The following is a 27,913-nucleotide window of genomic DNA, read 5'->3' on the forward strand; positions in this document are numbered from 1 at the left end:
TATCCCATGTGACAAATGAGGAAACTGAGTTAAACAGAGCTGTTAGGTAATCGAGATAGGATTAGGGCTGATTGTAACAGCCGTGTTCTCAGCCACGATGTTGTACTGCAAGCTTGGTGATCTTGAAGGTCCCTTAGTTGACTCTGTGGAGGCTGAATGAGATCCCAGGCTTCTGGGGAGGGGAGAGGGTGGCCATCAGCAAGCAGGTTTTATAATAGATGCTGGGGTTACCCTGCCCATACCCCATCGAGTTTACCACTTCAGTGTACACCAGCCAGCTTTTCCAACTGCCACCCCTGTATCTTTCTGCCTGAGGGCCCTCACTTGCCGGTGGCACCTGCAGTGCTGGAGGATTAACATCCCGGGGGCCAATGACTGATGAATAGTCCCACTCCCACATCCCTGGCCCAGGTATGACTGGGTGGACTAACCGAGGCGCATGCTCCACTCTGGCTCCTGGCTCAGCAGGACTGAGCTGCGGTGCCTACAGTGGTCATTTGCTTGGTAACACCCGCTTCCCTGTCTCCCGTCCTCATGCCCCTACCAGTGCTTCTTGGGACCACTTCCCATATAGATCACTTGTACTCAAATCCTTGTCTTGGGGTCTGCTATTGAGGGAACCCAAACTAAAATTGGCCTCTGGTGCAGCAGATTGAGAGGCAGTGTAATGTGGTGGTTGGGGATGTAGGCTTTGGATCCAGTGCCTGGGCTCAGCCTTGGTTCCTCTGTTTCCTTGGGCAAGTGACTTAACCATTCTGTGCTTGTGTAAAGCAGGCACAATAGCACATAACTTATAGGGTAGCCTGGAAGAGTGATACGACACACATAAAGTAAACAAATGAATAAATGCTTGCTGGGTTTCTTTACCCCCTTCCGCCTCTCCCGCCTCTGGTTCAAGCCGTTGTTTCTCAGTCTAGTTGTGTAGGACACAGCTCCCTGGCCCATGCTGGTGTTATGAGCCTTGCACTCCACCCGCTAAGGCAGTCGGTCGCCGATCGGTCGCTCACAGCAGCTCTTGCCGGCTGCAGGCCATTCACGCTGGACTCCAGCCACTCACTGCAGCTCACTGCAGCCCATGGCAGCTCACGCCAACCTCCAGCTGCTCCCAGCAGCCCAGTTCCAGGGAGAGCCTTTGTTCACGATCTTAGCTGTAGAGGGTGCAGCTCACTGGCCTATGTGGGAATCGAACCGACCTCGGCGTTAGGAGCACGGCGCTCCCACCACCTGAGCCACCAGTCTGGCCCGCTGTTATTTCTAATAGCTTCCAAACATAGAAGAAAGCATGGTCCTCAGAACTGAGTACACCCTGCTTTTAGTCTGTCCTACCCTCCAGCTGAAGGTAAAAAGAAACCTTGGCTGCCTGTCTTCCCCACGTCCCCCCACTGCTGCCAGGGGTTGGCCGGCTCCACCACCGACTGTCTCTGCTCTCTAAGAATAGGTTTCCCTCACAGATGGTATCTCTCTGGAACCTGCCAGAGCATCTGGTGCCTCCAACTGCTCACTCCAGGGAGGAAGGCGGTGTGGTCCTTGCTGAGGAGCAGAGTGCTGGCTTCCAGCAGACCTGGGAGGAGTGCCCACTTGGCTCCCTCCTAGCTGAGACTCCATTTCCAAAGATCTATAAAACAGGCATTTGCCAAAGGGCCCTTGGCACACAGTAGGTGCTCCATAAATGCTACTTTCTGAAACAGCACCATGGTTTAACGTGTTTGTTTATTAAACACCAGCTACATTCCTATGAAGTCTTCTGACATGCAAGACTGTAAACAATTTTTTAATCAATAACACATACATATAGTACAAAACGTGTAACAGGGAAAAATCAGGTTCACTCCTACACACAAGCTGTACCCCTAACCCCCCCTCCCTGGCCGGGGGCACTCACTGTTAGCACTTCCTAATACAGCCTTCCTCAGAGATTTTATGCACAGCCACCTATTTTTGTCTTATAAGAAGCTTTGACATTGTATTGTCATCTCTTTGGCATTTCCTCCCTGTCTTCTGCATGTTTGCTTTCTCTTTGATTGATAATTTGATACGGCTTTTTCACGAAAATGGCACTGAAAGTGAAGAAGGAAACCCCTGCCCCTCCCAAAGCCGAGGCCAAAGTAAAGGCTTTGAGGGCAAAGAAAGCCGTGCTGAAAAGCATCCACAGCCACAAAAAAAAGATCTGCAGGTCAGTCACCTGAAGGCCCAAAACACTGTGGCTCCGAAGGCAGCCTGAGTATCCTCAGAAGAGCACACCCAGGTTAAACAAGCTTGACCACTGTGCCACCATCATGTTCCCCTAACTGCCGAGTCAGCATGAGGAAGATAGAAGCCAACAGTACTCGTGTGTTTATTGTGGGTGTCAAGGCCAACAAGCACCAGATCACATAGGCTGGTAAGAAGCTCCATGACATTGATGGGGCCAAGGTCAGCACCCTGATTGGCCTGATGGAGAGAAGAAGGCACAGATTCCACTGGCTCCTGACTATGGTGCTTTGGATGTTGCCAGAAAAATGGGAATCATCTAAACTGAGTCCAGCTGGCTAATTCTAAATATAAAAGTTTTTCACTGTAAAATAAAAAAATCAGATACGAAAGTGAGTCCTTTCTTTGAGCTGGTCCCCCCCACCTACCCCAATATCTTGGGTCGATTCTTACTATGATCAGCATGAAGATGAACTACCCTAGATATTCTGAGCCTTTCCATAGATAACGTCCAACATTCAGGCCCACGGAACTCTAAGTGAAAGGGGAAGGACAAAACTGAAGTTAATTTGGGGCGTTTCTGCTGCTCCGCTCCCAAATTAGAGATGGTTCAGTGAACCAGTGTGAGAGCCATGATTCACAGGCTGAGATGCCAAGAAACTGCCTCCTATGATGCTTGCTGCTCCCGCCTTCCACAGGCTCCAGAAAGGATCCTGGAAATGGTGTTTCTTTCTATGTTGTTCACGTCTCCCACTCCCATGAGTGCATTTGGGTTTGTAAGAATCAGGATTTAGGGGGTGGCCGGTTAGCTCAGTTGGTTAGAGCGCGGTGCTCTTAACAACAAGGTTGCCGGTTCGATTCCCACATGGGCCAGGGGGCTCTCAAACACAAGGTTGCCCGTTCAACTCCTCGAGTCCTGCAAGGGATGGTGGGCTCTGCCCCCTGCAACTAAGATTGAACATGGCACCTTGAGCTGAGCTGCCGCTGAGCTCCTGGATGGCTCAGTTGGTTGGAGCGCATCCTCTCAACCACAAGGTTGCCAGTTCAACTCCTGCAAGGGATGGTGGGCTGCGCCCCCTGCAACTAGCAACGGCAAGTGGACCTGGAGCTGAGCTGTGCCCTCCACAACTAAGACTGAAAGGACAACTTGAAGCTGAACGGCACCCTGCACAACTAAGATTGAAAGGACAACTTGACTTGGAAAAAAAGTCCTGGAAGTACACACTGTTCCCCAGTAAAGTCCTGTTCCCCTCCCCAATAAAATCTTTAAAAAAAGAAAAAAAAAAAAAGCTTAAAAAAATAAATTTTTTTTAAAGAAAAAAAAGAGAATCCAGCTTTAAACATGATACCCTCCTAAGTTGGAACATTGTGCTGTGCTCCAATCTCCTGGAGCAAACTGCACATATCCACAATCTGTGACTTTAGTCAGGTTGCTTTCTTTGACGCATTAGAGAGTATTTATAAAATGTCATTTTCCCCCTTCCCTTGTATAGTTCCAGATTCATAGGGAGAGAATGTGTCTCACTTCAGTCTTGAAGAGCATTTTGGTTAAGAAGTTTTTTAACCAGAGGGTCTCTTGCAGGACTCACTCTTGTGAACTAGAGGCCTCATGGGCCCAGGTAGAGAACAGGGAAAGCTGGGTGCTCTTCTGAGTATTGTTTTTAGAGAGGGCTCCCCATTTTATGTACCAGGTCTCTGTGCTCAAAGCTGCTGTAGATGTCATGATTTCATAAATAAGACAGGAAATGCAGGTCGTGGGGTCTCTGTCGGAAGCCTTGTTTTCACTGCCCTTCTGGGCTTCTCTCCCTTCAGCCTCTCCTCCGCTGGACGTTAGCTGAGAAAATGGTCAAGGCCAGACCCCATCAGCTCTTTTAAGACACTCCTGTTTTAGGGTGTCTTTTATATGTGTGTCATGAACGCCCTTGGCATCTGGTGAGGCCTGTGGGCCCTTCTGAGAATGCTGTTTTTAAAACCTCTAACATAAAATAGGTAGGATTACAAAAGACAACAATTATATAGAATATTGAAACAATGATCAAAATATTTTTTTAAATTTGTGATTTAGTAATATTTGTTCTTTTGAAATACATTAAACAACAAGCTCCAGCGGCGGGCCCAAAACTACCATGATTTCACACGTGCAATAAGAATGAATAATATCTTATGGTACCTGCAGCAACTGTGACAGGATATGGAAATAGCTGTGATTTCGATTGGTGATGAAATTCCAGTTCCTGCTAATAGGCTTCCGGTTTGTTGCCTACATTTAGAATTGATAGAAATGTTACATTTCAGTCAGAGGCTAGTGAAAATCTAGATGTGATTTTTTTTTTTCCTGTCCAAGTTCACAGCACTTGGGTTCATGGATCCCAGATTCAGAACTCCTGCTTGAGAGGGACCTTCCCAGCCTGAACATATGGCAGCTGTCCTAGTTTACCAAGCCCTGAGCACGGGAATAATGCAAATAATGACTAATGTTGGCCGAGTCCTTACTAAGTACTAAATACCTGGTGATATTGAATGCTAGGATTCAGTAATGAAAGAAGCCAGTTCCTGCCCACTTGGTGCTTACAGTCTAGGGAGGGAAGATGGACAAATGAATACATAAATAAGATAATTTCAGAGAGCGGTAGGTGCTATGAAATCAATAGTACAGAGCAGTGTAATAAAATGACTTGGAAGGGAGAACAAGAGGATCTGTTGTCCAGGGCAGGCTTCTCTGAGGAGGTGATGTTTGCTCTGAGACCTGAATGATGAGAGAGTCATGCAAAACTGTGGAAGAAGGGGGTTGCCTGTTCGGTATTTTCTCCATAAGCATCTTTGCTGTAAGCGTTTTTGTCACAAGCATTTTCGCTGCATAACTAATTGACCATATGGCGGTTTTGCCATATAAAAGATAATTGGTTGACTGTGTGTTTTTTTGTTTGTTTGGTTTCATTTTCTCATTGGTTTTAGACTTAATGTATTTCATTTCTTCATTGGTTTCAGACATAATGTATTTAACTTAGTTGTCAGTGTGGTTTCATATCTCGATTGACAAAGTTCTCACAGTTACTCCCATTTTTATGGTACAGTATTCCCCCCTTATCTGTGGGGGTATATTCCAAGACCCCAGTGCATGCCTAAAACTGCGGATAGTACCAAACCCTATATATACTATGTTTTTCCTGTACATACATACATACATACATACATACATACCTATGATAAAGTTTAATTTATAAGTTAGACACAGTAAGAGATTAATAATAACTAATAATAAAATAGAACAATTATAACAATATACTGCAATAAAAGTTATCTGAATGTGGTTCTCTCCAGTAATTTTTACATTTTTCAGTTTAAACCTATTCATGAATCTGTGTCGCCAACCTTTACTTGCAGTAAATGGCTTGGTGTCACTTGTTTCTGGAGATCCCGTCTGAAGTCCTTGTAGAGGCTCAGTGCTTTCTGGAGCAACATGTTGCCATCAATTGGTACACGTTTTCTGTTCATGTCTTCCACCGACAAATGTAATGCTTTTTCCATCTTAATTAAGCACTTAATCACATACAGTGGCCGTCACTTTGACAGTTTGAGGTGCGACAGCAAAACTAGCACAAGTTTCTTTTTCCTTCATAATTTCACAGATTCGTTCTTACCGTAGATATTGGCAGCCTCAGCAGACGATTTTTTTTTCTTCCTTAGCGAGAACTTTCACCTTTTCACTTAATGGAAGTACTTTACAGCGTCTCTTTGGCATCTCCAAATTGCCAGCATCACTACTCTTGCACTTTGGGGCCATTGTTAAGTAAAATCAGAGTTACTGGAACACAAGCACTGCGATACCATGACAGTCCTAGATGGCTACTTAGTGACTAAATGGGCGAGGAGCACATACAGCATGGAGATGCTGGATAGAAGGGTGATTTATCTTGGGTAAGACAGAGAGGGACAGCGTGAGATTTCATCCACTACTCAACACGACATGAAATTTAAAACATGAATTATTTTTGGAATTTTCCATTTGATATTTTGGGCTGCAGTTATCCATGGGTAACTGAAATCACGAAAAGTGAAACTGCAGCTAAGGGGAGACTATTGTATAGATAAATCTTCGATAGCTCTCATAATACAGTGACGAGTAGATACGGTGGTGGTTGTCTTAATATACCTAGCATTTCTTCCAGATGACAATGATTTGCTCCAAGAGTTGGTATCTTATTTTGAAACACACTACATTGGAGGGAGACAGACCAATAGCCCTCTTTGAGGATGGGGAATTGAACCTACATTTCCCATAAAACAAAGACAAGTACTTAGGTACAAGCCACAAAATCAGTTATTTGTGCAGTATTGCTGTTAGATAGGGCAAGGATCTCAAGGTCTAGGCGGTCTTACTAAATGCTATTCTTGCCAAATGTCAAAATGTAACAGTATTTTGCAGACCAGCTGTAAACAGAATGAGCTTGACAGAACTCAACCAGATAAGTGTAGCCAACTGCAAGGAAGACATCAACATGTGTTAACCAAATAGTGTCTATAAGCAATGGCTAAGCCTCCCTTTAGGGAGACAGAGCTTTGGTTGTGAATTTCCTGTCTCCTTTGCTTGCTGCAAATAAATAACACTGTCTGACAACAGCTGGGTCTCATTGGGTCTGGTTCTTGAACGGAATACTCCAAGCAATACCCCAAACGGTAAACACCTTGAGTTAGGTAACAAATTTGGCAACTCAGATTGGACTTTCTTAAAAGGATTCCCTCTCAGCCTGGTGTAGATGCTTGACAAAGCAGTTGGCAGTGGCAGCTTGTCTGGAGTTGACTCACCTGTGCCTCCCCTGGACAGGATCTGTTCCATAGGAAGCTCCCACCTGGTGCTGACCACGGTCAGGACAGCTGCCTGACCTACCCCCACAGCGAAGCAGAATGGCCACCTGAACCTGTCTCATTTAGTGCTTTGGAAGTGAAGCAGGTAGGTCAGCCACTGTGGCCACTTTAATTAGTGTTTCTATTCCCGGTTTGGGGTGTAGGAACAATTGTCGGAACAATTGTTTCATTTCTGGCGCACGCACGTTAGGTTTCAGGGGCTGTCTCTGGGACACGGGATTCAGAGCTCTACCTAGGTCTAACTCTGGAGGGTTGAGGAACACCTGTGAGTCAATCCCAGACGTCTTCGGGCAATGATCTTCGGTCTGGTTGTCTGGGTGTCGGGGAACCCTGCGTCACTGATAGTGTTTTCAGGACTAGAGGTTATGGGATCGCAGTGTCCACCACCCTTTAGTTTCTGCCCTTGTAGGCGTTAGGTTTTGTTTGTGTCTGTATACAGGCTATGGGAAACTCAAATTCCATTCCCAATTGCAGCCCTTTGGGGTGCATTTTCCAGAATTAGATAAAAAAAGAGCTCTGTTTATTTGACTTAAAGAAATGAAGTGCCTATAGGAAACTGCCTGTCCTGTCCAATGCAGCCTTGCTCAAGGCCCAGGCCGGGAGGCTATTGTGGACTCGGGAGGCATTTGTTTTCCAAGTGCAGCTTCTTTGCTTCCTCATGTTTCACCATTTCCCAAGAGATCATTTAATTTGTCACTTTACACACAGGTGCTCTCTCCAGCAATCCCCACCCTGCCAACATCAAAGGAGTGTACTTTCTGGAGCACCCCCAGCCAGGGTGGAACTCATGATAGGAAATGGAATGGCACCCAAGACTTGCAGTTTCCCGTAGCAAGGTTCCTGTCAGACAGGCTCCACTACCTTCACTGAACAGGACAAGCAAGTGAGATCATGGTTTCCAGTGGAGGTGATCTGGGGAAAGAGAGGCTCCCGTACAGAGAAGACAAGCTAGACAAGTTAGACTGAGCAGCAAAGGGTTAGCTGTGGGACTCGGGGGCCAGTCTATGGAGAAGGCTGTAAAGACACATGCTGGTAAAGAAACAAAAACTCATAGACACAGACAATAGTTTAGTGGTTACCAGAGGGTAAGGGGGGAGGGAAGTAGTAGATGAGGGTAAAGGGGGTCAAATATATAGTGATGGAAAGAGAACTGACTCTGGGTGGTGAACACACAATGTGATATATAGATGATGTATTACAGAATTATACACCTGAAACCTGTGTAACTACTAACCATTGTCACTTCAATAAACTTTAATTAAAAAATATATATACGTACTTGGGGTTATATAGGTAGAATGACCGGTTTTATTTATGAGCCAAAAAAATGACGCATGTTTTATAGGCTGTTTGAATAAGACTCCCACTGCTTACTTTCCTCTGAAAGATAAGGGGGAAAAATTACATGCCACATCTCTTCAAAGAGTCTCATTGATATAAAGAGATGTTCTATTTGCAGGTGTGATTTCAGAAATTTTATCAAAGCTGTGGTAAAGAGGCCAAATATCCTAGGAGCATTGAAAACTAAAACAGAGATTACCTGATTAGATTCGTGCCAGAGAAAAAGTCCGCTATGATTTAAAAATGTAGTTTGAGTCAAATTTACTGGATTTGCAAAATGAAGCAGGTAGAATTAACCACATGTATGTGTTTTGAGTAACAAAAACCAAAAGGTTGGGCTTCCTAGCCACGTGGTGTGGGAGGGAGGTGGAAGTGACACAGGGAAATGAATTGCGTTTAGTGTGATGGAAAAATTTGTTAAGATTTTAGAGTGGTCTTAATAAGTTACTGGTTCCCTGTCCATTCATATGAAAGCATATATCTGCAAGGATGGTTTTGAGATCACTGAGTCTGGGCCTTCCCTTGTATCAGCCCAGTCAAGTCAAGGAGACTTGTGAGACCTCAGCTTCTTTTCTGAGCAATAGCCCATCGCTCTCTGTCTCCTCCAAAGCTGTGGGGTGCCTGGGTATGGGGCGTGTCAAGGTGAGAGAGCTTGTTCTGCATTCACATATAGGACGAAGTTCCTCTAAGCTGTGTCCCCTCCTTGGGGAGTGGTCTCCTCTCAGCCTGGGCCGCAGGCGCCTATGGCGTCGGGAATCTGCTTGCTGACTGGCAGTGGAATGGGTTGACGCAGGTACTTGCCTTGCTATGGAAGCAGCAAGGTGGAGCAGCCAATGTTTTGTCACAACCAGAGGCAGCCATGAAAGTTTACGAACAGAATACCACACTGCTCAGGTGTAAACTGGAAATGAGACAGTTGCAGGGAGGCCATAACACCCAGAACCTTAAGTAGATTGGGTCTGAATTGTGGCATGTGAACGAAGCTTGTAAACCAGGCATTCTGGGCCTGTCCTCTGCCTCTCACAGCCCCACCTGCCCGGGACATGGGGACAAGCCTTGGGAAGGCCTATAGGAGTCCAGAAGTCAGAGGGTTGAGAGGAGGTGGGACCTGTAATTGCAGTAGGAAATGACTGCCTGTGTGGGGGTCTGCGGCTGGAGAGAACAGGTGAGGCAGGGCTGTGCCCCGTGTGAGCAGCGCCTCGTGGCATCTCTGACTCTCTTTTCTCTCCTGTTTCATTCTGACTTGAACAACCTGTGCTGGCAGCTGTTTCCTGCACCTTCTTGAGCTCAGAATTGGAACTTCACTTTCCGTCTTGAGCTCCTATATTAAAGTTTCCAAACTGGGGACACGGTGGAGGAGCCACAGTCTGTGACAGATGGAAATTATGGGTGATGTAGACCTCAGGTGATCTGCTCATGTCAAGCCTTGTCCTAGCCCCTATTGGGCAGTGGGTTTGGGGGACACTGAAATAGCGAATGAGTAGTTTCTCCCAGCATCCTGATTTTCAGAAGGGCTTTAGTGTCAGAGCTGCAGCTGTGTAGCTGGTTAACGAGGGGATGATGTCTGACAGGATTTCTGATCATAGAGGGCCTTGTGCTGTGGGCCTGAATAGCGTGGCCTCACGTATTTGGACACACACACACACACACACACACACACACACACGGCCTTGTGCTGTGGGCCTGAATAGCATGGCCTCACGTATTTGGACACACACACACACACACACACACACACACACACACACACACACAGTTTGTATTTCCTGGGACTGCCTCCTGCCACTACGAAGAGGCTTTTTTGTGGTGTACTGTTCTGTCTCAAGAAAGTGGATGCAAAGGGCTGTGTCAGGACTTCCTTCCGTGCTGTCCTCCCTCCCCAGGCTGAGGTGAAGCTCTTCACTCGGCCACCTAGCAAGCATCACTGTGCTTGAGAAACCGTGGGACGCTGACTGGATAGTCTACAGAACTGTCATAACTGGTATCCCTTCGCCTTCTGGAATTTCTGTGCTTCATCCACGGGGCTTGCCCTTTCTGCATAATCATTTCCACCCAGATCCTACCTGCCCTTCAAAGTCCTGTATAGACCTAGCAGCTCAGTTAAGTGATTTCTGAAGAAAAATCATGGCTTGGGGTCCTGGATCATACGGGGAAAAAAGACAGCACCTACCCTCTTCTCTTCCTTGTGACATCAATTCGGAGAGACTTAGAACTTTGTCCTTAGGGAGGCTGTCACTCTGGCCCATCTTATTCATTAGATTCCTACCAGAGTGTGAGTTTGAGGGGCAGGGTCTCAGTCTCCTTGATTTTTCCTCTGCTTCTACCTTGCCTCTTAGGGTGCACGCCTCTTGTTAGAATAGTGCTCTCTTTATGCATTCTTGTTCTCAGGAACCTCAGAACCTAGGGGACCCCAAGTCATTAGTCAGACAGCCAGAGAATTTCACTCCTCTAACTCAAAGATGTACTCCATCCATATTCAGCAGGAAGCAGTTAACAACTATGACCCTCATCCCCAAAAATCTCCGGGAGGTGGGGGGGCGAGAACTGTTAGGGCAAGGGTCTCAAGGTCTGGGCAGTTCTTATAAATGCTCTTGCTAAATGAAAATGTAGTACAGTGTTTTGCAGATGCTGCTGTAAACAGGATGAGCTTAACAGGAACCCAACCGGATAAGTGTAGCTAGCTGCAAAGAAGAAATCAATGAGTAATCAACCAAATAGTGTCTATAAGCAATGGCTAAGCCTCCCTTCAGAGACACAGAGCTTTGGATGTGAATCCCATGTCCTTTACTTGCTACAAGTAAATAAAACTGTAATGAAAACCCCGGCTCATCTTGTTCTTGGATGGAACACCCCAAGCGGCCAAGTGGCAAACCCCTTGAATTCAGTAACATTGCCATGAATCTACACATATATTTTTAAAAAGTCTTTTTAATTTTGTTATTTTTTCATGTTTTATTGTGTCCTTTTTAATGTCTCTCTGATTTGTCATGATTTTACCTTTTTTATACCAAAATTGCCTTGTGGACAATTAGTTATGTAGCGAAAATATTTGCAGCAGCAATGATTGTGGCAAAGGTGTCTGTGATAAGATGTCCATGGCAGAGATGCTATAGCGAAAGCACCTGGAACCGTTCCCAGTACAGGACCTGCAGAGTACACAGACCTGGAGGAGAGAAGAAGCTGAAAGCATTCCAGGGCCTGGCAGGAGGCCCAAGTGGCTGGGACAGTGCAGGGTGGGGCTCATGTGTTAGAGATGGAGTCCGCAAGGTCTGCTGGGCCCATGAGGCGGACGTCGTGGGCTAGAGTAAGGGGTTTGGGTTTTCTTCTGAGTGTGCTGGGCAGCCTTTGGCAGGCTTACGTAGGGGAGTTAATGTGATATAATTCAGTCTGGAAAGATCTATCTATGCGTGGAGAAGAGTGTAGGGGGCCAGGCTGGCAGCAAAGATCCAATGAAAAAAGCACATAGTGGTCCAGATTAGAGACCATGAAACCTGGCCCAGGGTGGGGCCATGAGGTGGAGAGAAGTGGGCAAATCTGAGGTGTAATTTGGAGAGACAGCAACCCAGGGCTGTTGGCATGAGGGACAGGGGTGTAACAAATGACTCCCATGTTCCCCCTCCTTAGGCCTCACCTCCCCCTAGTTGAGAAACAGACCCTGACCTTGCCCCCCCTCTTGCCTCTTCAGACCCCTACAGCCCTCCTTGGGCCCTCCATGGCCACAATGGGGCCTGCCACCCGCCCACCAGGCCCCTGGCATGTGGGCTTCCCAGCTGGTCCTGATTGTTATCACTCCCCAGGGAGTCATGGGAACACGCCCCCTCTGGCCCCTCTACCCCTCTTATCCCAGACAGGGCCAGGCCCTAACAATGCCCTTCAGCCAGCCAGTGGCCTGGACACAATGTCTCTGTTTCGGTTCATTGCCAGCTCCAGCAGGCCCGTTTGGCATATATATAACTCTGGCTTCCAGCAGGGATTTTTTTTTTTTTTTTTTTTTTGTAGTTTAAAAAAAAGATCTCTGCCTCCTCCTCTCTGAATATCTTAATATAAAAAGCCTTTCTCTTCCCAACCTGAGCCCTCCCTACTCACCTCCCTGACAGCATTTGCCATATCCCTGTCCACCCAGGGAGCAAATGCACGTCAGCAGGTGTTAGCGAGAAAATGAGAGAAAGAAAAGCTGCCTGCTCCACCATGGCCAACCTCGAATGTGCTGGTGATGCTGTGGGCAATGGAAGTAATCCGAGGGTTCCTGACATGCACGCAGGACTGTGTGTGGCACGTTTTGTACACCATATCTCGTTACTTCTAAGATGCCATTAAAGATGAGGGACAACGTCATTTTGAGCCCCTAAGCAAGAAAAGAGCTACTGATAAAAAATGGACATGCCATTGATTGTATGATACATCTCAATTTCAGAGATGTTAAAATATTGGGAAAAAAAGTCTTAGTATCAACGGAATATGGGATTGTCTCATCTACACACTGCATTGCCCTAGAAATGTATTTTTCTCCTTGTCTCTGTGCCTAATCGAGTTTGGGAGGCCATGCAGGGATTGCTTCAGGAAAACTCTCCTATTCTGCAGCCTAATAAAAACAGTTTTTCTTGTCTCCTTTGGAAAAATTGAGAGATGGAAGCAAACTGCTTCAGTGATACATCTTTCATTCTTAACAGCTGATATTTATTGAGCACTCCCTATGTGCCAGGTACTGTCTTAAGCGCTTTTAATAACTCATTTAATGTCCCAACAACCCTGTCAAGTAAACACTTATTATTAGTGCCCCCATTTTACAGATGAAAAAGCAGAGCCCCTCTGCTCTAAGTGCCCCCTACCAACTCTTCAGGCCTGGTCAGGGCAGGCATAGTTACCATGTCTGGTGTACAGCTCCTTGGAAACACATAATCCTTCAGAGGTTGGGGTGATGCAAAGAAAGGAGGTCCCTAGAGCATGAGCTCAGGGAGTAATGGGTTGGGGGAAGGGATATTAAGTCCTATCTGCTTACATTGGACCTTTGACTCTCTGGCCCACATCCCGCTAAACATACTGACCGACTGATGGCCAAGGACTTGGCCAAGGCCACACAGCCAGGCAGCTGTTGGCTGGCACTACGCCCCATGTTTCCTGTTTCAGCATAAATGCCCACTTTTCCTACTCTTCCATATCCCCATCTTCTCTTTAGTTACTTGCAAAGCAGAGGAGCTGTGCTGGTGCCCATTGGTTCCTTTGCAGTAATATTACTAATAGTAGTTAATGTTTATTGAGTGTTTATTTACTCTATGCAAGGCATGGGCATTAGAGATTGCAAATTCAGATACTTGGAATGGCAAAGCAAGTAAGGTCACTGGGTGAGGCAAGCCAGGCAGGACTATGGTGGCCTGGAGGGTCAAGACTCTGGCGAAATGGGGGACAGCAACTGTTCAGCACCATGATGGCCTGGCTAGTGCCGTTTCCCCCAAAATTAGACGTGGACAATCAGCTCTACTGTGTCTTTTGGGGCAAAAATTAATAGAAGACCCGATCTTATTTTACTATAAGACCGGGTATAATATAATATAATATACCCGGTCTTATAGTAAAATAAGACTCTCTGGCCCACATCCTGCTAAACATACTGACCGACTGACAGCCAAGGACTTGTATTATATTATAATATAAGACCGAGTCTTATATTAATTTTTGCTCCAAAAGACGCATTAGAGCTGATTGTTCAGCTAGGTCTTATTTTTGGGGAAATATGGTATTGCCAGATGTTACAGTTTTAAAAGAAAGCCAGATATTTGAATTTTTATATAGCATCTCTAAATTAAAAATTTTCTTAACTAATTCATAATTCAGAAAAAAATACTCCGTGGGCAAATTAAATCATACATGTTGGCCAGTTCGCAATCTCTGCTTGTCCTCTTTTCTCATTCAACCCTGAGACCCATCCTGTAGAGGAGCCTTTGCCCTTTGTTCTACGGATGGGGCAAGCAAAGCTCTTCAAGAGGGTAAATCACTTACTCAAAGTCATCTAGCAAAGCTACACAGTTGGGGTCTGCCTGACTCCCAAGGCTTACTCCTATGATAGATGGCCTATCAGATGGGTAAGTGGTCTGTGTTCAGATACAGCCAGAACTGGCATGGTGACAGAATATCTCCAGGGACAGTAAACCGTCAGTCAAGCAGAGAATTCAGTGTAGCAACGAAGGATCATTTGAGACAAATGTGATGTTGCAGACATAAAACTTCCTGAACTCAACAATGGATGTCTCTGTGCCCCTTAATAAAATTAAGTCACCACAGGATTTCTCCCAATTATGCCTTCGTAATGATGGGATGTTCATGTTTGGAGATTTTTTTCCCTGGAAGCTAAGAATGTATGTGGAATAAAGAGCTTTGAATTATTTGTGTCATTTGTCAGACTCAACGAACATATTGTGCAGGTCCATAGAAATAATTCTGACTCTTCCACTGGACTATGAGCTCCAGGTATCAGAGATAAGTCTGTTTTGCTTCCAGCTGTGTCCCTAGCACCTAGTATAATGCCTCACACATAGGAGCTATTCAACAAATATCTGTGGAATGAATGAGTGAGGCTCAGAGAAAGTGAATTGACTTGTCCAAGGTCACACAGACCAAGGTTCCTATTTATATCCCCCTGATTTACAAGCACACACTATCACTTTTACACCATCCTGCCTCTTAGAAAGAATCAAGGGAAAGATATCTACAGGCCAAGGATCATGGGCCCAGGACCTTCCACCGCTTTGGACTCCTCTAAAGTAAGGAGTTGGTGCAGGTAGTAATGGGGGTAAACATCTACTGATTAAGCCAATACACACAATACCTTTTGGGAAGCACACATTATAATCTTGACAGCCCTGAGCCTGGCTCTCCTGAGCCTGGCTCTTGGGGTATTTACAGAAGGTGGCGGGGTATAAAGAGCAGGCCCTGGGTTTTGCAGTGGAACAGGCTAAGTTCCCATCTCACTTCTGCTGTGTGACCTTGAACTTCAAGTGCCCCTCTCTGAGCCTCCTTCCTGCACCACGTTGATAAACAAGCTTCACTTCCAGGATTCTCAGGTTAAAAGGAGCTCATCAATCGAAGTGGCTGCCCAGTAAGTGTGGATTTTTTGAAAACCTACCAGCCTGAGGAGAACTGTTGACACAGAGAACAACGTTATCGAGATTGGCCAGGCTTGGGGCCAAGGGGCCCCATCAATCAGGCCTTTGCTGCTTTCAAGTGGGTATTAATAAATACAGAAGGCCCTTATCTCTTCCTTGATTGCACACTCGGAATTCTGGTCTTCACTCCTTTTTGCTGAGCAGGACAGGAAGGATTGTGGGAAGGAGGGCACCTGCTTCTACCTGAGAGGTTGTGTACTTGAATATTTTGGGGAGGACAGGACTTTGGAAAACCTCTGGCTTTGGCCTCTCCAAGCCCACATAATAGCCTTTTCATCTGCTAGGTAAGCTCATGCCCTTTGGGCCTCAGTTTCCCCATCATTAAATTGGTCAAAATAGCAATGTCTTCCTTCTCCAGCAACCAGTATAGTGCTTGGCACATGACAGGTGCTCAATAAATGTTCGTTGAATGACTGCTGGGTATGAGAGTGCTTTATGAAGTGAATATTATTGTTATGGAGACTCTTTGGGAAGATGTAGAGAAAAGGAAATCCATCTGGAACAGGAATGTTGCTGATTTCTCTCACTCTCTGTCAGGGTCTGGCTTGATTTTTTCAAATGAGACCTACAATTCTAGTGGTAGCTTTTCTGTCTGGGGAGGAGAAGGGGGACAGGCTGACCCCAGGGCTGGTAATCCAGTGTAGGCCAAATTCTATCACTGGCTGGCTTACAGGTCCCTCATGGGCCTCAACTTTCCCATCTGTACAGCAAGAGGCTACTAGTCTCTGGTCCTTCCTAGTGCTGACAGTCTAGGATTTGCAGTGAGTAATTTCACAAACTGTTTAGGAAACTCCTGCGTTCCTGAACCCACCTCATAGTTGATAAAACACTTGCAGATCCCTTACGCTTTTCATCCCTATCTCAGATGAGGAACTGAAGCTGAGAAGTGTCCTCAAGGGGCTGTACTTTGAGGCATCACCACACATTTTTGTTACACAGGTATACCAATTTGTTCTCAAATGTGAATGGGCATAAAAACCACCTGGAATAGGGATAGAGGATTGCTTGTGAAAATGTGCACGTAGAGATTCTAAATGGGCAGGGGATTGGGTTAGGCCCAAAGTGAACAAGCACCCAGGTGAGTCTGAAACCAGGGCCCTAAGATGGCTCTTGGAGAACCAGGGCCTCCTGTTGCATTCTAGATAGCCTCTGGCATCATCAGCCTGTTTCCTTTCTCATAACCCCTCTCAGCACCTGCTCCAGCTGTGCTCAGGCCCTGTTGGAGTTCCCAGTCTGGTAGGGGAGGCAGATGGAGAAATTGAGTGTGGTCAGTGCTGGAACAGAGGCAGCATCCAGCAATAGAGGAAGTAACTCTGGAGGGCTTTCTGGAGGAAGTGATGTTTATACTGGGCCTAGGGCTTTGATTCTTGTTTGTGTCTTAGCTACTTTTTAGGTGTGGCACATCCCCGCCAGATGGCAGGCAAGTTCATTAAAATTATCAATTCTTACACATCTCTGCCTTCAGTGCTGGCACAAGGCCTGGCACAGAGGACAATATTGGTCAAATCAGCTGACCTGAGCAATGATATTGGCTGATGGAGAGATCCCAGGGCCTATGAAATAACATTTTCATGCTCAGCATCCTCACCTCTTCCCTTTGTGAGATCTAACATGGAGTTAGTTTAATGGTGGAAATCCCTCATCACATTGCAAACATGTTATCTACCTCTCTGTTCCCTCTCCCTTTTTCACTAGACTATGAGCTCTTCAAGGTATGAACTAAGAATGAGGCACAGAGCAGGCTCTCAAAACGTTTGTTGAAGGAGTGAATGCATGCATGGATGAATGAATGTATGAATAAATGAATGAGTTCAAACAGAAGCTGTGCATTTGGCTAAGATGAAAGGGGGCTCGGAGGAAAACCTCAAGCTGTAATGGGCCAGACTTCCCTCCCCATTTCCTGGGAGCCCCCTTCTGCTTGGGTTCTGGGTGAGAAGGATATGGCGGGCATAGGATTTGAAAGTAAGTGATAAAAGTGGGGCAAGCTGACGATGGGAGATGTGGCTAGGGCTTTGGAAATGGGCCTGAGACCCTAGAAAAGAGGGTCAGTTTCTAGAGATCTGAGCTGAGGGCGTTGGGGCTACAGGTGTGTGGAGGGTGTCTGGGGGTCATGTAGGGTACGCTGAAGGTGAGATGTGTACAATGGACATTCGGTACTAAAGGTGTCCTAGAGCGATCAGCGGGTGGGGTGTGTGGAGGCGGGAGCTGGGGCCACCACGCCTCGCACAGGGGTGGTCCCGCCTGGGGGCGGGGAGTGTGAACGCTCTTGGCACCGCCCCGACAAAGCCTGCGCGCGCCCCGACCCGCGATTGGCCGCGCTTACTCGCACCGACGCCCCATCCCGCCTTTCACTGCCGGTCCGGCACGCTGTACCCAATGGCCACTGTCGCCGTCGCCTCCGTCACAGACCGGGCAGCCAATGGTGACAGCGCTCGGCGGCTCGTGGCTCTTTCGCGGCAAAAAGGATTTGGCGCGCAAAAGTGGCCGGGACTTTGCAGGCAGCGGCGGCCGGGGGCGGAGCGGGATCCGGAGCGGGATCAAGCCCTCGCCGCGGTGTGCCGCCATGGGCCCGCGCCGCCGCCGCCGCCTGCCACCCGGGCCGCCCGGGCCGTGAGCGCCATGGCCGTGGCCGGGGCCCCTGCGGGCGGCCCATGCGCGCCGGCGCTGGAGGCCCTGCTCGGGGCCGGCGCGCTGCGGCTGCTCGACTCCTCGCAGATCGTCATCATCTCCACGGCGCAGGACGCCAGCGCCCCACCGGCCCCCGCTGGCCCTGCAGCGCCCGCTGCGGGTCCCTGCGACCCCGACCTGCTGCTCTTCGCCACGCCGCAGGCGCCCCGGCCCACAGCCAGCGCGCCGCGCCCCGCGCTCGGCCGCCCCCCGGTACGGACACCAGGGACACTGGGCCGAATGTGCTGCTTGGACCCCCATGCAGACCCGGGCGGGGCGCGGTTTTGGGATGGGAGGCAGCTGGGGCGGGGGAGGGGTGGGCTGAGGCGCCGGGGCTGGGCGGTGCCCAGACTGGGTTGGGCCTCCGGGCCCCTCCCCGGGGTGCGGAGTGACCTCGGACCAGTCCCTGTTCGCTCCTCTGCTGTGGGCTTCAGCTTCCTCACCGGAGCCGGTCAGACGCAGTAATCATAATGGCCCACGTGTATTCAACTGGCGCTGCTTGCATGCCAGGCCTCTGGACGACTTCAAGGCAGCTAAAACGCACAACCTTGCTGTGAGCTTGGTGCCACTGCCTATCTGAACTGAGGCCCAGAGAGGGGAAGTGACTCGCTCTTGGTCTCACCGCAGCAAGTGGTGGGACTGGGGTTTTAACAGGCCTGCTGGCTTTACACCAGAGCTTGTGGCTGGGTAATGGGTATGGCTGCTTGGGGAGGTGAAGGGAGGCGTCCTGGGGCCAGACTGCTGAAGAGCCATTGAGGAGGCCCTTTTTCATATCTGGATACTCCACTGCCAGGTGCAGGCCTGGGCCTCTGGGCCTCTGGGGACAGGCCTCCTGGCTGGGAGGCCTTCTCTGCAATGGCAGGGTGGCTGGGCCAGCTGCTGATCCCCTCCCTCTGCCTGTCCTTCCATCTGCCACCCTCCACCCTCCCAGGCCCTGGTTGTCATGGAACCTCATTAATCAGGCAGGCAGACCCTTGTGCTCCGGTGGAGATACTGGTGGGCTTGGCCACTGGAAGCTGGAGAAGAGGTCCCCAGTTCCAGGGGAGAGTAAACATCCTGGGGAGATGTCTTGAGAAAGTGCTCCCTGAGCAACAAGAGGCTCAAGATCAGTTCAGATCTGGGGGGCCCAGAAGAGGTGGCTGAATTACATGGGGAGAAAGGAGTGGAGTTTGGACCTGTGGGCTGCAGGGCAGGGTGGGGAGACCAGTTTGACAGGACTTGTCTGTGGGTGAACGTGGGGCACGGACAGGCAGGCTGGGGTCTCAGCAGGAGGCTTGGAACAAGTAGGAGAGGTGAGGCAGAGCCTAGGGCAAGGAGGTGGAAGCGGCCCAACTGCTGGTGGGGGCCTAGGTGGCAGCTGCTCCCTGAAGCATCCCTTAACTTCCTTGGCCCCATGCCCAGTGCTTCCTCCCTTCCAGAATCACCAAGATGCTAATAATAATAACAATAGTAGCACCATTGTTTTGAGATGTTTTGTTTGTCAGGCTCTGTGCCAAGCATTTACCCAATTAACTCATTTAACCCTCGAAACAACCTTCCCCTTTTATAGATGGAGAAGCTGAGGCTTAGAGATGTTGGAACCTTCCCTAGTCATTAGCTAGTGAGTGGTGGGACCAGTCCATATTTTCTGAGCAGCTAACCGTTGGGATGCCTTACTTCCTGGAGATGCTAAGCGAGGTTGAAGGAAGTCAAAGGGCCCTTCCTCCTAATCAGTGATGGAGGGGGTGGGAATTGTACTAGGGTCTGGTCCCTTGGCTTGTCTCGTATACCCCAGTGGCCTGACCCTGCAGGTACCATCTTGGGGTCTGAACAAATATCCTCCATTTAGCTGACTTGACATGTACTCAGTAGGCCCAAGGCTGGGTCCTGCCCTCAGGGAGCTGAACTCCAGTTTCAGAGGGACTGCCAAGGACTGGGTCGAGGAAGCATGCCCTCCGCTCCACCCCCAGGGGTGTCCGGGGCAGCCTCAGTGGACCTGAGCACTCCACTCATTTAACAGTTGAGTTAGTGAGTACCCATGAGATAGTAGGCAGAAAGGCAAGTAAGGGGGCCTCTGCCTTCACAGGACTTAAACGCTAGTGGGCATTTTCTACAGGTGAGCAGGCAGGGGTGGGAGCTGGTACCATCCTGGAGCTGAAGTCCAGAAAAATGGGCCCAGATTTTCCCCTCCAGCAACCCCAATTCTTGTACCTGTGGGTAACCACTGGCCATATGAGCTATGGCCTTCACCTGTCCACAGGTGTTTGGGGCAGTCCCTGAAACAAGCTATAGGCTCAGCTTCTGCACCAGTGAGCATTCATTGAGTACCTCCTGCATACAGGCTCTGCAATTCAGCCATTCTTCCTGGCCCTTCCTGTCTACCTCTACCCTGTTGTTATGGCTACTAAAACAACAAAAAAATATAATACATAATAACTGTATAAAAAGTAAATAGACTCAAAAGGTGAAGGGGGCAGGCTCCCAGTCCCACCCATTATTTCTGTTTTCCTAAACCTATTTTTATTTTTAGGTGGTTATGGCCGTTTTTTTAAAATGTCAAAAATTGTACTTTTTCATTTATTTCCATGTTCAAACAGTGTACCATCCGCACAGTTCTCCCTTCCACACATAGGTTACTTCTGAAATGCATTCTATAATAATAGAAACTGAATCAGGAAAAAGGTTTTTGTGCTTTTTTTTAACCCAAAAGGTTTGTATGTGCATTGCCCTAAAACAACGTGGTTTTTGTCAATGACTTTGAGAGGATTCTGTGTCGATCTGCCTCAGTCCTTGATAGTTGCATGGTCTTCCAGGGTCTGGATAAACCAGTTTCTGTAGCCCCCTCCCATGGATGGGTATTTGAGTCATCCAGATTTTTTCACTAGTGTTCTGTGTGTCTTCACCCCTGCCTTTTGGGGCCCCTGTGCTGGGGTCTCTAGAAGAGTGTTGGCAGAAACAGTCATCCATCAGCCTGAGACCTTGTTTTAGGGCATGGCATTGACCTGCCCTCAGGGTGGGCAAGCGCCTGGGGAATAAGGAGAAAATGAGGGGTGCACTTGGCAGGAGCCTGCTAGGTAGGGTTCAGGCCCTAGGGGCAAGGCTGGAGAGGGAACATTCTGGTTGGTTTTGGGGGGCCTCGCTTCTGGACTAGGCTTTAGGGAGGCAGGACCTGTGGATATTAACATGGGCTCTGTGCCAACTCATTAGAGTTCAAATCCTGCCTCCACTTCTCACTGCACCTGTGTGAGGTGCAGGCTCCTGGTGAAGCGGAAGTCACGATAGCTGCTACAAGGCTGGTTAGAGAGTTTGATGAGCAAATGCAGGTTGAAGCCCTTAGCAGCATCCAGTCACAGGAAGCACCCAGCATGTGTTAGCTCTCCTATCTCTGGGACACTTGAAGGAATCCATGGATGTGAGTGTGAGAGGGGGTATCCGGGTTCATCAGCATATGGGGAGGTTCATTCAGCAAACATTTGTTGATGTCCAGACCCAGTGCCAGTCTCTGAGGGGCTCTCTGGCTTCTTGGTGAGACAAACACATCTGCAGAAATTTGTAGTGAGAGACAGTGTGGGGGACAGGTTGGATTTGAAGCAGTTCTGAGGGAGGAGAGGTGGAACCTATTGCAGGATCAGACAGATTTAAGTGATGGGTAAGGTACCTGTCCACAGAGGTGAAAGGAGTAGGTATGAAGGGTAGGAGGGAGGGAGGTGAGGACAATCTGGGAGGGAACCAGCATGGGCTAAGGCTGGAGGCACAGGATTGTGAAGAAACGTCTCAGTTGAAGTTCATGTGGAGAAGTGGTAATAGATGAGGATACTGATGTGGAGGGGGCAGGTGGAGTTGGGCAGACCAGTGGGGAGATGGCTGAATGGTCCAGAGGGGAGGTGGTAGTGGCTCTGGTGATGGGATTTCTTGGCAAGTAGATATGATGAGATCAGCGGCAGGGCTGAACCAAGTTCTAGCTTGGGAGACCCTATGGATGGGGGAGGGGAGGGTATATCTGGTTTTGGATGTGTTTGGGATGCCTGTGAGACTTGGGGGATCCTGGGTGGGAACTCTGGTTCTGCTACTTCCTTCGCTGTATAACCTTGGGCTTCTGTTGCTTTATCTGTACAATGGGACCATTACTATGCTGTTAGTCTGAAAGATGGAATGAACTACTTGCTGCCATGTTCGTAGATAGAAGCCAGAGAGAAGTGGTGACTTGCCCAAAGGATCTGTATTCAGATGGCTTAAAACATTTATCATTACATAGCAGGAATTCACGACTTAGCTGGGTGCTTCTGGCTCAGGGTCTGTTCTGAGCTATTCTGAGCCAGAAGCCTGGGTCACAGTCATGAGAAGGTAGTACTAGGGTTGGCGGATTTGTTTCTAAGTTCACCCGTGTTGGGAGGAGGCCTCAGTTCCTTGCCACTTGTCCTTAGGGCTGCTTGAGGGCCTGTGTGACATGGCAGCTGCAGCTGAGACCCTGCACAGTGAGTGATCCAAAATAGCAAGGAGGGCGCTCCAATGGGTCTCTGACCCAGTCTCAGAAGTGACATACCGTCACTTGCACCATACTCAGTACTTTAGAAGCAAGTTACCAGATCTGGCCCATATTTAAAGGGAAGAGAATTAGGCTCCATCTTTTGAAAGCAGTATCAGAACATTTACAGACATACTGTAAAACCACTACAAGCCTCCAGGTAGGTAGTGAACTTGGGTCTTTTGTTCCATCCTGTATGGTAGGATCTCTGCCTCACACACATAGGCGTCCTAGTAGAGGAACTGAGACGGGGTGGCCCAGGACCCTCAGCCAGGTCTCTTATGGCCTCACTCTCCTGGTTACTGGGTATCTTCCCATTGTTTTTGCCGCAGGTGAAGCGGAGGCTGGACCTGGAAACTGACCATCAGTACCTGGCTGAGAGCAGTGGGCCAGCCCGGGGCAGAGGCCGCCATCCAGGAAAAGGTACCCATGGACCTCAGGCTAGAGCAGGCCCCTTGACTGGGCCCAGGTTGGGGGTGTGGGCAGACACATACTTGCAAACCAAGTTTTGGTGTGTCAGGCCTGGACCTCAGCCAGGCCTCTGGGGGCCCCGAGGGGCAGCTGGAGTGGCCTCCTGGCATGGCTTCCCCAGGCCCCAGGGAGTGGGGAATTCCCCAGCCAGAAGAGAAATGCTGTGGTGGGCAGGCAGCAGCCACAGGGCCTCCTTGCTTGGCCTCGCCAAGGGAAGCAGCCATCTTCCCGCCCATCCCCATCCTCCTGTCCTGCATTGCCAGGGAGGCTGGCTCAGCTGGGGGTAAGGGTGGTGCTGAGGGACCCTGCCCTGCCTGGCACCCCCAGGTATGAAATCCCCAGGGGAGAAGTCACGCTATGAGACATCCCTGAATCTGACCACCAAACGCTTCCTGGAGCTGCTGAGCCGCTCGGCCGATGGTGTAGTGGACCTAAACTGGGCAGCCGAGGTGCTGAAGGTGCAGAAACGGCGCATCTATGACATCACCAACGTCCTCGAGGGCATCCAGCTCATTGCCAAGAAGTCCAAGAACCACATCCAGTGGCTGTAGGTACCCACCACACAGGAGGGCAGGCAGAGACCCACTGGCGGCTGCAACCCCATCTTATAGAGGGGAAACCAAGGCTTAGAGAGGAGAGGTGTCTTCCCTGAGTGACAAATGCAGGAAAGTGTACAAATCTTGCATATCAAGCTCAGTGCAGCTTTGCATATTTTTTCACTTGGGTAACCACCATCTAGATCAGGATAAAGCACATTTCCAGCACCCCGAAAGGTCCTTCGTTTCCTTCTTAGTTGTTACTCACCCCTCATACCACCAGGTGACCGCTATTCTGGCTTCTGTTGCCATTAATGAGATTGTCTAACATAGCTGTTTTCTTCTTTTTTTTATTTACTTAAAGGAATAATAGTTCTATTGAAGTGTAATTAGCTGTTTTATTCGTAATTCTTGTTTTATTTTTTCCTTCTTACCTCTTTGCCCAGTCATCCTACTTCCCTCTCCTTGATACGTCTGCGTTTTCAGCTTTTGATAGATCGTTCCATTCTGCGTCCTTTTTTTCCCTTTTCACTTCACAGCATGTCTTAGAAGTGCTTCCATGTCTATACGTCTAATGTATTCACTTCCTTTTACACAACTGTGTGGTATTCCGTGGCATGCCTGCCATCATTTACTTATCCAGCCTCTTCTGAGGAACAGGTGGGTGTTTACAAACATTCAGGCCCGACTTTAAACCCGTGCCAGTCCGACTTGGAACTCAGCTTCAGCCCTCTGCTGTTTGCCAGCTGAGGAGCCAGACTCAGCATGGGGCAAGGGTTTGCCGGGGTCTCCCAGAACAGAGGCAGGAGCAGCAAACTGGGTGCAGAGGGTCAGGGCTCCTGGACAGAGCGGCCAGGAGCTGCTAACCCTCCCTGTGCTTCCCCACAGAGGCAGTCATGCAGCAGTGGGAATTGGTGGGCGGCTTGAAGGACTGACCCAGGACCTCCAGCAGCTGCAGGAGAATGAGCGGCAGCTGGACCACCTGATCCACATCTGCACCACCCAGCTGCGGTTGCTCTCTGAGGACACCGACAACCAGCGATATCCTTGGACTTGGTGGAGACCAGGCCCGGTGGGATTAGAGAGGCTACCCCAGGCACTGGATTCAGGAGCGGGCTCTGGCTTCGGGTGCAAGTCCTGGCTCAGCATTTACTCACTGTGTCATACTGAACAAGTTACTTAATCTCTCTGAGCCGCAGCTTCATCTGTAAAAGGTGGGGGGGGAATCCAATTCCGAAATTGCACAGACTGAAACAAAAACTTGTACCAGCAATAATGAACATTTAATACAGTGATTCAGTACATGGTTGTAGCTTCAGGGTTGGAGACAGAAGTTTTTATTTGTCTTCCATTCACAGAAATAGAAGCTTTATTTTAAAATAAGCTGCTTTTTAAAGTTTTTTTAGAGTGCACCCCAAATTATGTTTATAAATTTTGGAGATAACCACGGATTGACACCAAAATCATGGGTCAGAATAAATTCTCAGCACCAGGCCTAGAGTTTATTGCATGCAGCCGTTGTTACCTTGGGATTAGATGGGTAGAATGGTCTCATCATACAGATGTAGAAGTTGAGGCTCAGCGGCACAAGATAGGCTTGAGTACCAACTATGTGCCAGGCCCTGGGGTTGGGGATGGAGAAGACAGGCGTGACTAGGCAAGTGTGGGCTCTGCCTTAGCTGTCCGGGTGGGTGGCCCGAGAGGTCAAAGGTCATGTGGTCCTTAACTCCACCAACCCTGGCCTACGTGACCTGCCAGGACCTTCGTAGTATCGCAGACCCTGCAGAGCAGATGGTCATGGTGATCAAGGCCCCTCCCGAGACTCAGCTTCAAGCCATGGACTCCTCAGAGGTAAGACATGGGATCCCAGGCCCAACGAGGATAGTTCGGGCTGGGATGTTGGTTAGCTGAGCCTCAGTTTACCCTGCCTGCTGCCTCCACCCAGACCTTTCAGATCTCCCTTAAGAGCAAGCAAGGCCCCATCGATGTTTTCCTGTGCCCTGAGGAGAGTGAGGGCGGGATCAGCCCCGGGAAGACCCCATCCCAGGGGGCCTCTTCTGGGGAGGAGGACAGGGCAGCTGACCCTGCCACCACAGTGCCACCATCATCACCTTCCCCCTCATCCCCTGCCACGGATCCCAGCCAGTCCCTGCTCAGCCTGGAGCAAGGTGGGTGAAGGGTGGGTGGATGGGGTGGGGCAGGGCCCCTCTCCCAGGTGGGTGGGGAGGCATGACAGCCCCATCTCCCTTCCCTGACGGGGTGTCCCTGGCCTATGATGCTCCCCATTTCTCCAGAACCTCTGCTTTCCCGGATGGGTGGCTTGCGGGCCCCGTTGGACGAGGACCGCCTATCCCCGCTGGTGGCTGCTGACTCACTTCTGGAGCATGCGCGGGAGGACTTCTCTGGCCTTCTGCCTGAGGAGTTCATCAGCCTGTCTCCCCCCCACGAGGCCCTCGACTACCACTTTGGCCTTGAGGAGGGCGAGGGCATCAGAGACCTTTTTGATTGTGACTTTGGGGACCTCACCCCCCTGGATTTCTGATGGGGCTTAGGGGGACCAGGGCTTCCTGAGATGCCCATCCTGTCTTTGCAGTCCTGGAGCCCCCTGCCCCTGGCCACCCTCCCACCCTGATTGGAAACGTTTAATTTATACCCCTCTCCCCTGTCTCCAGAAGCTTCTAGCTCTGGAGTCTGGCTGCTGCCAAGAGGCTGAGTAAGCCAGGAAGGGAAGGATTCTCTGTTTGTGGTGTGTATGTGCATGTACCCGGCACCCAACATGTGTGTACACGGGGTGAGTGCTATGTGAGCATGTGTGTGTGCATGTACCGGGGAATGAAGGTGAACACATCTGTGCGTGCACTGAAAACACGCCCCAGTGTGTCCACGTGTGTGTGCATGAGTCCATGTGTGCGCGTGGTGGGGTCTCTAACTGCACTTTTGGTCTCCTTGCTCCAGGGGCCCCATGAGGCCCAGGGTGGCCACCTGCCCCCAGAATCCTGCGTGCTGACCAGGCCAGGTGGTGAGGCCTTGGCCTGCTTGTTTGCAGGACAACGAGAGCACTTCTGTCGTCTGCAAGGTTTTTCTGATCGAAGCTTTAATGGAGTGTTATTTATTTATCAAGGCCTCTTTGGCAAGCCTGTGGCCCCAGCAAAGGGTAGGAGGGATGTGGGCCTGATGTCCCAGCTCCCTGTACCCCTGAATAAGGGCAGGGGTCCCTGAGCTGTTCTTTGCCCCACTCTGAAGGAGCTGAGGCCTGAGCGGTTTATTTATTGGGAAAGGGAGGGAGACAGACTGACTGACTGACAGCCATGGGTGGGTGGGATGGTCCCTCCCCCCAGGAGGGGTCACTGCAGGGCTCCGGCTGCCCCCCTGGATGGATGTGAGATGGGAGAGGTGAGTGGGGGTCCTTCACTGACAGGGTGGGCGGGAGGGGTGGGTGAAGGGCCTCCCCTCCAGCCCAGACCACAGGGGCCCCTCCTGTGGCATTCGAAGTGCTCCCCTCACCCCACTTCTTGCTCTGCCCCACCCTCCAATCTGCACTTTGATTTGCCTTCCTAACAGTTCTGTTCCCTCCTGCTTTGGTTTTAATAAATATTTTGATGGTGTTTGGGCTGGGTTTTGGGACTGTGTACTGGGAGCAAATCTGGAGGTGGGAGAGGTCAATATTGCTGGGAAAATACTGTTCTCTACTTCCCTTCTCCCTGTCCCTGCTTGATTTCATTTCATTTGAGCCTCACAGCCTAAGAAAGGTAGGCTTCATCACCATGTTTGTGCTAGCTTAAAAACTGATCCAATAAAGTAATACATGAACTCCCCTCTTTTCCTCAGCCCCAGAGAATCCACTCTGATCAGGTTGCTGTTCCTCCCAGGTGTTTCTGGACATTTGTAAATATGCAGCAAATTATAACTGGATGATTCTGGGTCATGATCTTTCAGGTTCTGAGGACACATGTTCCCTCGGGCTCTCAAGGGTCTGCTGGAGGAGACTCCTCAAATCAGGGAGGGCTTCCTAAAAGAGGTGGTGCTTGAGCTGAGAGCTGTAAGGTAGTTGTTAACTGGGGAGGAAAAAATGAACGCACCAAGCAGAGGGCAGTATAGGCAAAGGCCCTCGGGCAGGAGGGAGCCGGGCACAGAGGACCTGAGAAACCAGTGTGGCTGGAATCCTGAGGTGAGGGCCC

The 27,913-nt window shown here is 49.4% G+C and overlaps 1 protein-coding gene and 1 pseudogene across 1 annotated transcript; both read left to right on the forward strand.

Annotated features, from left to right (window-relative positions):
* The first annotated feature begins 2,051 nt into the window (after positions 1-2,051).
* LOC141568288 (large ribosomal subunit protein uL23 pseudogene) lies at positions 2,052-14,779 on the forward strand (annotated as a pseudogene).
* Positions 14,780-18,015: 3,236 nt separating this feature from the next.
* On the forward strand, positions 18,016-27,151 carry E2F1 (E2F transcription factor 1). Its single transcript, XM_074318065.1, has 7 exons — positions 18,016-18,437; positions 23,061-23,151; positions 23,527-23,746; positions 24,624-24,776; positions 25,472-25,586; positions 25,681-25,903; positions 26,030-27,151. Exons 1-7 carry the CDS (start codon positions 18,177-18,179, stop codon positions 26,275-26,277), a joined length of 1,311 nt encoding a protein of 436 aa, XP_074174166.1. The 5' UTR covers positions 18,016-18,176; the 3' UTR covers positions 26,278-27,151.
* The last annotated feature ends 762 nt before the right edge of the window (positions 27,152-27,913 follow it).

Source organism: Rhinolophus sinicus, linkage group LG13 (genome assembly GCF_036562045.2).
Source record: "Rhinolophus sinicus isolate RSC01 linkage group LG13, ASM3656204v1, whole genome shotgun sequence".
Taxonomy (NCBI): Eukaryota; Metazoa; Chordata; class Mammalia; order Chiroptera; family Rhinolophidae; genus Rhinolophus; species Rhinolophus sinicus.

What these genes read in the sequence shown, in the direction of transcription:
- E2F1 (XM_074318065.1), top strand. Translation starts at nt 18,177, where the DNA reads ATGGCCGTGGCCGGGGCCCCTGCGGGCGGCCCATGCGCGCCGGCGCTG. An exon ending in CCGCGCTCGGCCGCCCCCCG is followed by an intron (nt 18,438 to 23,060) that starts GTACGGACACCA and finishes TTTTTGCCGCAG; the next exon opens with GTGAAGCGGAGGCTGGACCT. An exon ending in AAGCCATGGACTCCTCAGAG is followed by an intron (nt 25,587 to 25,680) that starts GTAAGACATGGG and finishes GCCTCCACCCAG; the next exon opens with ACCTTTCAGATCTCCCTTAA.